This window comes from Anoplopoma fimbria, chromosome 11 (assembly GCF_027596085.1).
Source record: "Anoplopoma fimbria isolate UVic2021 breed Golden Eagle Sablefish chromosome 11, Afim_UVic_2022, whole genome shotgun sequence".
NCBI classification, from domain to species: Eukaryota; Metazoa; Chordata; class Actinopteri; order Perciformes; family Anoplopomatidae; genus Anoplopoma; species Anoplopoma fimbria.
Window position 1 is genome coordinate 10,166,501 of NC_072459.1, and position 13,332 is coordinate 10,179,832.

The 13,332-nt window shown below is 41.8% G+C and overlaps 2 protein-coding genes across 2 annotated transcripts in view; both read right to left on the bottom strand.

The window, feature by feature from the left end:
* The window catches only part of LOC129098087 (cytohesin-3), a 29,547-nt gene extending 26,084 nt beyond the window's left edge, over positions 1 to 3,463 (bottom strand). Inside the window, exon 1 of the mRNA XM_054607045.1 lies at positions 3,210 to 3,463. Coding sequence (XP_054463020.1) covers positions 3,210 to 3,228 — 19 coding nt within the window. The 5' untranslated portion in view covers positions 3,229 to 3,463. The remainder of the gene's footprint in view (positions 1 to 3,209) is intronic.
* A 7,944-nt stretch (positions 3,464 to 11,407) lies between these two features.
* Positions 11,408 to 13,325, bottom strand: LOC129099082 (small integral membrane protein 10-like protein 2A). Its single transcript, XM_054608247.1, has 2 exons — positions 12,972 to 13,325; positions 11,408 to 12,281 (listed from the first exon to the last, which is right to left on the bottom strand). Exons 1-2 carry the CDS (start codon positions 13,149 to 13,151, stop codon positions 12,261 to 12,263), a joined length of 201 nt encoding a protein of 66 aa, XP_054464222.1. The 5' UTR covers positions 13,152 to 13,325; the 3' UTR covers positions 11,408 to 12,260.
* Between the last annotated feature and the right edge of the window lie 7 nt (positions 13,326 to 13,332).

The window sequence follows — 13,332 nt, forward strand, 5'->3', positions numbered from 1 at the left end:
AGCAGAGGAGGCAGAGATCCTGTAGGTGTACGTTTTGATGGACTGTCAAGAGTCGGTCATGCAGAACCAGAATGTGTTTCAGTAAGCTACACCCGGCCAGACAGGCCTCACTGTAGCAAAGCTTTGTGGGCTCTTGTCGGGCCCCATTGTCCATTGAGCGACTGCAGAAGGCATTGTGTTGTTGGATGTCATGCGCGTCAGATGGATTACTATGGACCCGGTTTTTTTTTCTAAGCCTTTTTCTAGTACGGCTGACTGTGGGTGCAGAAAAGTAACTGAGAAAAACATAACAATAGATTACACGGGAAGTAAAGATATGAAGAGGAGAAAGGAGAGAAACAATGCCACCAGCTCTGTGAGGGCGACGCTTTGAGCTAAATGCTAGCGGCGGCATGCTAACATGCTCACAAGTCTAATGTCAATAAGCTAATGCTGAGCATGTTGTTACATTTTTACCATCTACGTTGAGCATTTGCTAAGAAGCATTAAACAGAAAGGGCAGCTGAGGCTGATGGGAATGTCATTAGTTTTTCAGGTCATCAATCAAGGTGATGGATAAGGAAAAATGTTGACTTGATGTTGCAGCAGGATGAAAGTAGTTGCTGAGATATTTCAATCTGGAACAAAGTGGTGGACCGACCAACCAACCAACTGATATAACCAGCCGTGCCGGTAGCACGGCAAAAAAAAAAAAAAAAAAAGTGTAGATTTCAAACATAGAGAAGAAGATGGAAAATAAATGAAAACTGAATCTGCATCAGAAGTATCACCTGGTTTGATGGAGGACTCAGAGTTAAAAAAAACTGTGACTTCCATTGAGAGAAACTCCTGTAACAGACGGGAGGATGGATTCAGTGAGACTATCTAGTCCACCACCACCACCACTCTCCCTCGCCGTCTCTCACTGGCAGCTCTCCATACTTCTTTGGCCATTTTCCAACTTCGCTCTGGCACACATTCATTGCGTCTCGCTCTCTGATTCCCTCCCAGACATCTCACACCATCGCCGCTACTACGACTGTGCCTCACTCTCACTCTTTGAGGTCACACGTTCTTTCCATCCTCACGCCTTTCTCGCTGTGTGTTCTCCGTCCGACACCTCGCTCACTCAACTTATGGCCTGGAAAAATGTGTGTGTGTGTGTGTGTGTGTGTGTGTGTGTGTGTGTGTGTGTGTGTGTGTGTGTGTGCCGCTTTGTGAAGAATTTTGTCAACCAACCTGCCACCCGCCTATCACCTCACGCTGAGTACATCCATGTCTGTAATCCTCACCAGCGCTATCGCTCACAATACTTTGTTCTGCTAACCGCCCCCCACCCCCCCCCCGTGAGCCCAACTCTGCTGTGGACTCATGTGTGGGTGTTTGTGGCTTGTGTTCCCAACTGTTACACACGAAACTGAACAAGAACCAGAACAAAAAAGCAGGAGCTCTGCATCCTCTCAATCCTGCAGCATCCAAGACACTATTTATTCCAGATGAGAGAGCAGACTGTGACGTAAATCACACTCCCCACACACACACACACACACACACACACACACACACACACACACACACACACACACACACACACACACACACACACACACACACACACACACACACACACACACACACACACACACACACACACACACACACACACACACAAATCTATGTCATGATCCATCCATCCATCTATCTTCACTGCAAACACTGCCATAAGGGAAAAAGAGAAATTTAATTTGTGTGAGTGTCAGTGTGTCAGCGTGCAGCCATGAATATATGCACGTGTGTGTGTGTGTGTGTGTGTGTGTGTGTGTGTGTGTGTGTGTGTGTGTGTGTGTGTGTGTGTGTGTGTGTGTTAATGCTCCCGGCTGCTGTCAGCTATCCCTGGTCGGCATCACACAGCACCATATGTCTGTCTGTGTGGCCGTGCTGACGTGTGCCACCGCTGGAGGCCAGGGCGGCCACAAACAGCACAATGACAGCTTTATGCCCGCATGCCATGCATGGCAGCGCTCTAGCAGGGAGCATGTGGGGATGAACACCACTGACTAACAGAGGTGAGACAACATGTGTGATGGTTTATCACCTGCAAGATTCAGTTTATGATCAAAGGCTTAGCAGCCCCCCCCTACTCCACCCCTGTTGGAGTCAGAAGATGATACGTAGTTGTCTTGTTAGTATCATGGATGGATTACTGAAAAGCCTCACCGGCTTCAGGACTCTTTAAGGAGGTGACATTCACTCATTTATTGTAATAAAGTCAACCAAACGACCACAGTTACACACAAAATGACAATTAAAAGACAAAAAGCAACCACACAGAGATGCAAAACATCCACAAAGAGACAAAAAAACACCCAGAAAAGAGACGCTAAACAACCCGCAAAGACTCTGTCTGGGAGTCTTGCTTTGAGACCTTTTACATGTCTGTGTCCAATAATAAATATACATTTATATTAGACTAATCTATTTATTCACTGAATAAATAATGCAACTGTTAATGTAGTTATATTGTCAATAACCAGGGCTTAACACATTTTCACAGTCTCGACACAATTGAAATCAAAAGTTTGTTTTTTTATAAGTGCAGTGGATTCAGTCTGCAGACTCCTGTAGCAGGGACAGATCTGTGCCAACACTTTAGTCATGAGTCAATAAATGAATCCCTGTCTCATGGCTGCAGAGAGAGAGAGAGAGAGAGAGAGAGAGAGAGAGAGAGAGAGAGAGAGAGAGAGAGAGAGAGGACCTGTTGGGTCCAGAGTGACACCGGCCCACACAGCTGACAAAACCCTCAGATAAACACTAAGTCTGCCGGCCACAGCACCACTAGGACAGTGATGCACTGGGAGTCATTGTGCTGGTCCATTCAAGCCTGATATTGACTCTCTGTCACCCCCCCCTGAAATTAGGTCAATCTTTTCCACTTTCACACATCTTGCACATAAGGCATGCTCTTGAAACCATCACAGGGGGCTTTCTACTCATTTATGTCAGTAATCTATAGCAGAAAAAATACTCATGTGCAAAAGATGACAGATGAGATCAATGCTGCAAAAAAAAAAAAAAACTAACTCCATGCCAAGTGTAAAACCACTCATAATACAGCCAATGCGTGTATCCATAACGGTATCAATATTATGAATATAAGAAGGCTACAGAGACACTGTTGGTACTGAAGCAGCTCCACTTTACTGGTCTGATTGCATTGAATGAAATCATACCTTGGTTGTCCTCGTCCATGTTTGCAGATCCTCTCCAAAAAAAAAAAAAAAAAAATCGGTCACAGAAACTTCCCCCTCGGGCTCTTATTAATAGCCCGTATAGCAAACACGCGTCCTAAATGTGCAGGACGCGTTCTGCCGCTGCACGGGTCGTCTCACTGGCAGCGTCTTTCCTTTTTGGGGGAGATGTTGTGGCCATTTACGCCTCACGGTCGCGAAGCAGTGACCGTCAGTCAGCGAGCGGCGCGTATCAGAAGCGGCAGCGGCGGCGGCGTCTTTTTTTGCCACAGCGGTCGAGCGTGTTGTCGCTGCTCTCTCCCCCTCCACCCCCCTCTCCTCTCCTCTCCTCCTCCCCTCCCGTCCACATACGCCTTCACTCCACTAGTACCCGGAGAGCGGTCGACATTGGCTCCGTCAAGCTGGCCAACACGGTGCCAAAACAATGCAGGAAGTAGTAGTGATTATAGCTCCGAAATAAGAGTCATGAGTGTTTTTTTATCATGGAGTTTGTTTTATTTTGGAATTATAAAAAAGAAAGTCTTTGTGATAATCTGTGTGAATTGACACTAGTTTGTTAATCTCATCTCCACTCCGCTACACAGCCAGTGCTGCGCGTCAGCATCCATCACCGATCAACCGACCCACGTGACCCCGGGCAATTATGAGATTATACCCGACAAAAAAAAAAAAGACCTTTTTTATTGATTATACGACATGGTTTTGATTATGCTGCGACATTTGGTTATGTCCCTCATGAATGCATGGCAATTTAACTTTACGTGTACTTAAATAGATTAGAATATTTAATTTGGGGTTGATTATTATAGCCTACTTCCAGTTATGGAGGAAGTATTTAGATCCTTTACTTAAGTGAAGTAAACATACCATAGTCTAAAAATACTCCATTAAAATTCAGTCCTGCATTAAAAATGTCTTTTAGGTAAGAATTATTATAACAATAATACAAAATATACTTTTACTCGTCAAACGTAAAAGTACTCAGAAAACTCTTTTGAGATATTGTGAATAATACATTATGTTAGTAGACATTGCTACTTCATGTTGTAAATTGCCAATTTTAGATTATGGCATATTTTACAAGCTTCTTCATCATAATAATCTGAAGAGTAAAAATACTCAGGTATAGTAAAGCAAACATGATATGTTAAAGTAAAGTAAAAGTACCTCAAAATTGTACCTAAATACAGTTACTGAATGCACGTAGTTACTTCCAATAGTGCACACAATTATTGTTCTAATTTTATTATTTTCTGATGTGGGGATGACTTTCTTTCCAACGACATGGCACATTGTGGTGCCAATGAATGAAATGTAATAGGCTCACAATGTATAATAAAAGCACTGTGGTCAGCAGGCCTTTATAGAGCAGGTAGAGAATTACAAAGGCAACATATTTATAAGAAAGAAAGGTTCTTGATATATGTGCAACAGCTGCCTACCTCTAACATATGTCAGAAAATAATTTTGCCAATTAATCTTGAGCTACACAGCTGCTCAAATGCAATGGAATAACAATCAATGTACTCTGCAGTAATACAAAAAGCTACCGATCCAAAATACAAAAAACTGAAATCAAATCATTGTGAGGAATTATGTACGAGACTCTTACATAAGCAGGGGGAGCGATCAGGTTAAGAAACAGTGGGATGAGGTACACACACACACACACACACACACACACACACACACACACACACACACACACACACACACACACACACACACACACACACACACACACACACACACACACAGAGAAATATATATATATATAGAGAGAGAGAGAGCTTGTTTCTACAACACACGTGGTTTCAATTATTGCATTCCTGCCTACGCAGAGAAGGAGGGGGTCTCACTTCCTGTGAGCATTACTCCAATGGTCAAGCATGAACAGATGTTTTAACGTATTCATTCATTTGTTTATTCGTAGGTGTCTCTTTTGGACAAATGTTTCGCTCTCGGTACTCTGTTCTAAACAGAGTGACATTCTCCAGACATAACACAAACAGTTCTCTCCATCTCTCATAGTCGGGAGGTTAAGGCTTTAACTTTACCATGAGTATTTGTTCAAATAGAGGAAGAAGCAAAGGATTTTCCTCCCTTTTCATAATCATTTTAATTCAATTCTGAACATTTGTAAACTGTTTAAATTAATCATCACTTGTAAAGTACATGATCTCCGTCACTTTCATGGGTCGACTGATTTTGGACCAAAACGCTAAGATTGCTTCTCCATCTTCCAAAAAAGTAAAAGTAAAAGGGGACGAGCAGAAACTAAGAGGCTCAAATGAGTCATCTTCTACAAGTTCACATCAGCAGGGTTACACAATCCACTGAACCCCCTCAATCCGGCACAATCCAGTCTGGTGCAGTCTGGTGACGAATTACAAGAGCAAGAGAAACTGGAGACCTACGGCGAGATCCTGAATTTACACCTGCAGGTAAACGCTGTGCTCACACTAAAGGTGAAGGGTTGCTGTGAATATTCTCAGACATTCGGGTACATGCATCCAGACAGTGTTTGTTTTTTCTTTGCACTCTGACATTAAACGTAGGTTGTGAAGACTTAGCCATGTGTTTCAAAGGAAAGTAAATCCTTGAGATGTGCACCACTTAGTAGAGTGGAAAAGAAAACAAAGGAAAACAGAGGAAAAGGGAGCGTTTAGTGAGAGGAAATCTGGGTGAAGCCGCTCCACTTTGGGTCACAGAAAGCGTCTCTCTATCTTCAGTTCCTCTAGTTAGGAGGTTTTACATACTAGGTGGATGCAAAGCCCTGATTTGAATGTTTTCTGTGCTACAGGTGGAAAATAGGTCATATGCATAATATCGGCGCTAGCTTTTGGAATACGGTTAGACAAATGTTACTGTGACAGTGTTACTGTCCGTGCTGGATTCGGTCAACCAGAGCATCTTCAGTGAAGTAGTGAGTTCCATAAAAAGCAGTTAACTCGCTTAGTCTGTCTCTCTGGCACACAAGCACACAAACACGCTCTACTCAACATTAATGTCATGCTAATGTGTTTATGAGTCATGAGAGAAAAGTCTCGGCGTGGCCCAGATATCATTTGTGATAAATGTAAAGCTTTAAAAATCAACAGAACTCACAGTTTGGCTCAGTCATTTTAGAGTGTGTTCGACAAAATCATTCACATCCGAAACCACAAAACCAAGGCCGTAAAGTCATCACAGTAAGTCTGTAAAAGTCTGCGGCTTAAAGTGAACATGTGTGTGTGTGTGTGTGTGTGGGGGGGGGTTTCGGGCTGTCTGTGTCTCGTGCCACTTAGGTTGCATACATTCCCTCAGGGGAGATGCACGTCTGGCGGATTAGGCCGACCATCATGGGAAACGTCTGTGGTTCTGCTGACCGACTTCACGTGACCTGATTGAGCAGTCATACCACTTCATATGCTCTAGTCACCACGGCGATGCCCGAGGGAGATCACCTCCTCCCTTTTAAAACAGCCCAACCCATAATTATACACACACACGGAGACACACGGAGACACACAAGCAACCCACGTTTCTCTACCTCTAACTCCCAAAAATCACTCCCATCAGCGTCTAATCATCTTCCCACTAAATACACAGTGCCAGGGATCAATGTCATGTAGCCTGTGTTTAAAGCCAAGGAGGAAACTGAGGCTGAAAACTCCATTGTTTGTAGGAGATTCTTTTGCTGAAGCATTGAAGAAATGACGCAGGTAATTTCACCAAAGAGGTACTTTGATTGAATCATTTGAGCTCACTTTTGTGAGGGATTTAATGCTGACTCATTGGTGAATTTGGGAGTTTCCCCTTCTATCTTTCTCTTTGCGTTTATCCCCCAAATCAAATGGATATAGACTTGCATAAACCAAAGGGGACATGACAGGGGTCTGACACCTCCTTCCTGTGCTGGAAGGTGAAAGGGTTAATATTTGGGTGATGGCGTGTGTCGCAGAAGGTCATAGGAAGCGGAGTGCGGCAGGATTTCCTCCCTTCCTTCTCTTTGGTTTGACATCCAGCTCTGCATCTCGACCGCGAACTGATCGGAGGGCAAAGTGGAGTTGATTTTTTCTGCACCCAAGGACACAAATGAGTGGAGTCTTTATCTGGATTCTGTCTGCTGGGCACAAAGGCTGCAGTGTGCGCCCGAGAACTTGTAGGTGAAGCTGTGTGTGTGTGTGTGTGTGTGTGTGTGTGTGTGTGTGTGTGTGTGTGTGTGTGTGTGTGTGTGTGTGTGTGTGTGTGTGTGTGTGTGTGTGTGTCGCTGCATTAAAAGTACAATCCTCCTCGACCTGCTGTGGTTACATAACACACTGTAAAGGTTATCCCTCTTAAGACTTTCACTACTGAGCTTAACAAAAGGTTTTAGATCCCGTACACTCCATTATCACATGCACAAACACAAAACATCAACCTAGGTTACATTTCAGTGATTATCAATAGAGAAATGACGTGATCAGGTTACAAGATAACAGCACAGAGGTGTGCAACATGCTGGATCAAACAATAGCATGAGATAAAAGCATAGTCCTCATTAAGCTGTTAAATCAAATGCAGTCAATAGTTTACACAGAAATATTTAACCTATCATTATATTTAATATATTGATGCTGCTAGAAAGAAAAATGATGCAAAACCAAAGGTCATATCTGCAGTTTTTGTGACTCTCCAGCACAAAGCTTCTAAGTTCTTCATTTACTAAAATTCATAATGCAAATAAGTAAAATAATTTGATGACGTGCACAGGATAATACTGCACTCCAACACATGAATGCAGGAATGCAAATGTTGGAGGAAAAAATAATTATGCAAAAAAGAAAAAGTCACACTAACACCTCCAAAAATAGGTGGATATCTGAATGCTCTTTTGCTTGTATGACCTATTTCGTTCCCACAATATGACTGCAGCGAATACTCAAGTCTCCCTCCTCCACGTTTCCCTCTCTCTGTTTTGCTTCCTCCCCCACTCCCACTCTCACTCCTTTGATTCAGTTTTGAGGTCAGCTTGGAGCTCATCTCAGCACCTGATCTCTTCCTTTTTAACGCTTTGCATACGCCTCTTGTCCCGCCGGTCCACAGCATTCAAATCAAAGGTTTATTTGCGGAAACCGCAAACAGGACGTTACACAAAGTAATGCCAAAACCTCAAACTGAGCCTGAGGGGGATCAGCATAAATCCCAGTTTAAAGACTAAAAGCATCAGAGATAAAAAAAATTATAAATCATGTGGATTATTGTTTGATTACATTTAGCATTCATAATCCATTCTCTAAATATGGACGTGATGTATTAATGTCAGTTATTTATAAACTGGCTGATGGACATCAGATTGCAATAGAAATTATGTTTGTTTAGCAAATTTTGACACACAAGTAACTTCGCAAACATGTGGAGTTTAATTGGGTTTCACTTCTTCATTTGGGCGTCTTGTTTAATGAATGCAGACATTAAGTGCCTCCAGCTCTGGCCTAATTTCCTGTTTGGTTGCGAAGCAAAAGTTGATGGCAAACAAACACTTTGGATTTTTAAACTGAGTGTAACAGAGCCATGAGCTAAAGACTCAACTATGTGATCTGGAGAGTTTCCTTGAGTGATTGCCTGAACTTTACAGGGAAAATAGGAAAAACCAACCAAAACTATTTCTGCCAAGATAAATAAAATAGTCTCGTCGTTGAGCAAATGAAACTGAGAAGGGAACTGTTTGCTTCTTTGCAATAACGTTTAAGTCAGGATTTTTCTTCAGAGTAACACCTGGTGTAGATGATAGTCCCAGAAGCTGTGGGATATGTGGACATTTTGAGAATTATGCTTTCTTGCTCACAGTTTGATGAGAATCCCACTCTCACATCTGGACAAAATGTAGCTGGAACGGGCAGCAGGTTAGCTTAGCATCAACGGACTGGAAACAAATGGGACCTGCTAACCTGCTGTGTCCAAACAAAATCCACCTACAGGCACATTTACATTTTAATAATTAACAAGTCACATCTTCTTTGTTTTCTTTCAGTCAGTAAGAAAGGGAATCAGTGTACTTCTCAAAATGTCACACTGTTTATTTAAGGCAGCGGAAGACGAACTAGTATGGCTCATATTCAAAATCATTCAAACCTTGACTACTGAGTCTGAGAGAAGATCAATATTAGGAGGTTTATAGAGTTAATGCAAGCTTTGGGAAAGTGACTCAACTACCAGACTCAGTTTAACATCGATCATAACAAAGAGGGAACTTCTCTTATAGCTCGCATGGACGACAACATTAAACTGACAAGAACTCATCCGTTCTCTGCAAAAACAACAATAAACGTAACACCACTTACGTTTCAAATACTGAATTACAAAATCAAAAAGTCACCAACTCCTAAGATCCCACACAAATTAAGTGTTTAAAGTTTATGAATAATGTGTATGGAATTAAATATACTGCACTGCAGCTTTAATTGAATCCCTGCCATTTCCTTTTTGCAGTATTATCACTCTTTCACACTCACTCAAATGAAACACATGTGAGCTGCTGCAGATGCCAAAGGCTGAAACTCTCTAATCTTTATTCCACAACCCCTTTTTTTTCTCTAAAGGATACAAATGGTGGTTGGGAAAAAACCAGAGTAAAGATAACCCGACTTATCCTTCATCTATAGATCCCTCCCTCTCTTTCTGCCAGTCCTCTATGATAACCCTATTAAAATATTTTCCTCTGGCAAATCCCTGAGAAATAAATCCTCTTTTTTTCCAGAAAAAGTGGGTGGGTTGTGGGGCAGGAAGGTTTGTCTGTCACATGGAGGACTACAGTTGCCTTGGCAACCGCATGATGGTTTTACTCTGCAGCCTGGCGTCAGCGTGAGTGGTGAGGGTAAGTTTGCTGGGGATATTTTGAACCGAGCGAGGGTGTCAGCAGTTTGAAAAAAATCTACTTAAAGGAAGTACATATTCAAGGGAGGTGCCAAATGGGTCTGCTGGCTAAGATTAATTTATTACAAAGTGGGGTTGCTTTAAATATAAAGATGGATCAAAGATGTCTTTTTAATTATTGTAGATCAGATGAAAGAGATGGAAGCTGAGTTTACATTTTCTTTCCAGAAGTTGACTTATTGATGGCATATTTTGTGGAAGTGTGTAAGAATAAAACCGATATTATAAATGATAATTAGCAGCACATCAGTAGACAATCTGCTTTCACTGATGTGCTTACAGATATATATTTTTTATCATATATGTTTAATTACATTCTTCGCTGTATCCTCTTCCAGGAGGATGACAGCTGATGATGTCTGTTGGGTTGAGGGAGGTGGATCCAGCACAGTGACAGGATGCTTCCCCCATGTGAGCAGATCTGGTACTGCAACCGTTTTTGCCATAGGATATCTTTAAAAAAATGTCTCGGCTATATACAGTTTGTTTCTAGGTAGATGACAAGAAGGGGTTACATTTAGTAACATTAAGACATTTTTATGAATTAAAGAGACATGTTTTTTGTATATGGTTGTAACCTGAGAGGTTTGCAAGTTGGATTTGCTTGTGTTAAAGCTCAGACAACAAATACAACAACTAAGTTATAACTGGTTCAATGTGACTGATGTATTTCTGATATTTGTCCTGTATGTACTGACTCTCAGGGAAGTAGGCAGATGTGATTATTATGATCTTGTACATTGTGTTAATAACTATTCCTTTGGAGCACAAAGTTGTTTTTTATGTTGATGTGGATTACCAGCAATAAAAAATAATTTACCTTAAACTATAGAAAATATCTCCGGGTTAAAATACGATATAGTGTACACTGTATGTATGGGATTAGAAAAAAGTAACATCATTTGAAGCTTCAACCATCCTCTCAAATGTAATGATTTATCATTATTCTACTCTCTTTGCTTCTCTTGGTGTTTAGTGTGTAAATTGATTTGAATTTAAATTCTCTATGTTAAATGAGATAAGAAAGTGAGAAATGAAGGAAGGGGAAGACATGTAATGTGCATAATGCATGTATAAATAGTAATAAAAAAACAAAAAGGTATCTTAAAAACACGCTTAAAAAAATGTTTAAAAGGCTCTTTAGCAAACCTAGAAAATGAATGAAAGGTTATTAGAGTGACAAAAAAAAAGGCTGGGAATTGTGATTTCATTAATTTATTACTTCCCAAATTCAATCTTCCTTACTCACAGTTCGGTGACTTCACCCCACCCCCCACCCCCCATACACATTTTTCACAGAAATAAAAACAAATGCAGCTAAAAATAAAAAACAACTTTGCAGGTAACGTTTTGTTTTTTTCAACAATGCCTTTCCAGTGATATGCAGAAAGAACCACAATGAGTGAGAGGACATGTGTCTGCGCACACAAAGAAGACATGCAGAGATTCCCTTTGAGACTGCACTTAATAAAACAGACAGTACATTTCCAGTAGTGGCAGCTGTACTGATCTCCTGCAGACCTCCACATGTACCGCTTCTACAGCTCACCGCAAAGAAAAGTGTTCGAGCCACAGAGGACAAGAAACATGCTTGTTTGTGTCATGCGGTGTTGATATTTACTTTTTAAATTAAAGTGAGATGTTAACACTGAGCACCTACATACATGTGAAACAATGAAGAGCGGCTAAAACAGTACCACAGTAACAATCATCCGTTTTTCCATCTCCACGCCGAAATCCTTAATATCCAGAGAGAAGAGGCAGTGTCAAAATCCAACCATCATCCGGCAGGATCTCCACGGACGGGACAGGCGGCTCCTGGATCTCAGGTGGAGTATCAAGAGGGTAAACATAAGGCATTGATATCCCCCCCTCCTCCTCCTCTCCACCCTCACACATCAACGCTCACTCCGGCTCATTTTTTGCGGTCTTAACTGTCATCCTTCCCCTGCGAAGGCACTGGGCGAGAGGCTGACCGCAACAACCAGCCGTGTCACTTTGTTGCATCGTCACACAGAGTTAAGCGTCCTCCTCCTCCGCATGGCTGTGCAGCGTCAGACGGTTTCTTTTCGAGGGCTGGAACATGGCATCGCCCACAATTTGATTGATTTAATTCCAGATACAGGCATTGAAGATTCAGTGGATTTCAATGTGGACCTGCGAAGAGATGAGGAGGCTGTCAGGCAACATACAACATGAATGGATCAGACAGTTATCTATCCGGACATGCATGACAATGTTAAGGGGTCACAGAGGTCAAACTTTAAATCAGCTGCCAAGTATCAGGGTTCATTTTGGAGGCAGTAAAAGCAGCTGAAGTGTCGGTGTAAACAATAATAGGGAATTCAATTTCAACTGAAGTTGAAGCAACAGAGATAGTTGAAGTGTCAGCCGGTATGTAAGCATTGATAGTGATTCAAATATTAGTAAAAGATGAGTTAAACTAAATGCAAAAGGAAATAAAACGATGCTGGTGCAAGTGTCTGCAGGAAATGTTCTTCTTTAGTCGGTTTTATGTGATAATAAGTTGAGACTTGAGCTAGACTGATAAATCAGCCAAGCAAATATATATCGAGTTGCAGATATATCAGTATTGTTCAGTAAGGTGATAAAGAAAAATGACATTTTGGGGAGTTTGGTCACAATTTGTAAAATAAAAAGTGATGCATTTGGTTTCACTGTATTAATTAAGTAATACTTGCTGCCTACTGAACTGGCACTTTTAAATGGAGATCAAATGAATCCTAAATCTATCTGAAGAGGACAAATGGTGCAGACACACATCTTTGTACTGTGGTGACTTCTGACGTTTGACCGGTGGTGGAGGGACACGGTTAACATAATTACCTGTAACCTGACATTAAACATCATCGAAGCCACCAGGTAGATATAAGGGAATCTGATTCGCAGTCGCCACGCGAGATCAAAAAATATCAACAAAGTCCTCGTCAAGCCTTTGGAAAACACTCCGTAAGTCCGACCGGCGGAGCCCGAAAACCGGAGCACCAGATAAGACAGACCCGCCATACAGGTCAGCTGTGTCAGTCAGTGGGGCGAGCAGAGGAGCACCGTGCGGACTGGTGAGTGACAGCTCATAGCTCTATCGTTGACTGACACCGAGCTCCATTTTTTTTTTTTTTTTTGTGCCTGGGTGCGTTGGCAGAGCTGCTCCACCCCGACTGCTTCTCTATCTATTCCTATTATGGTC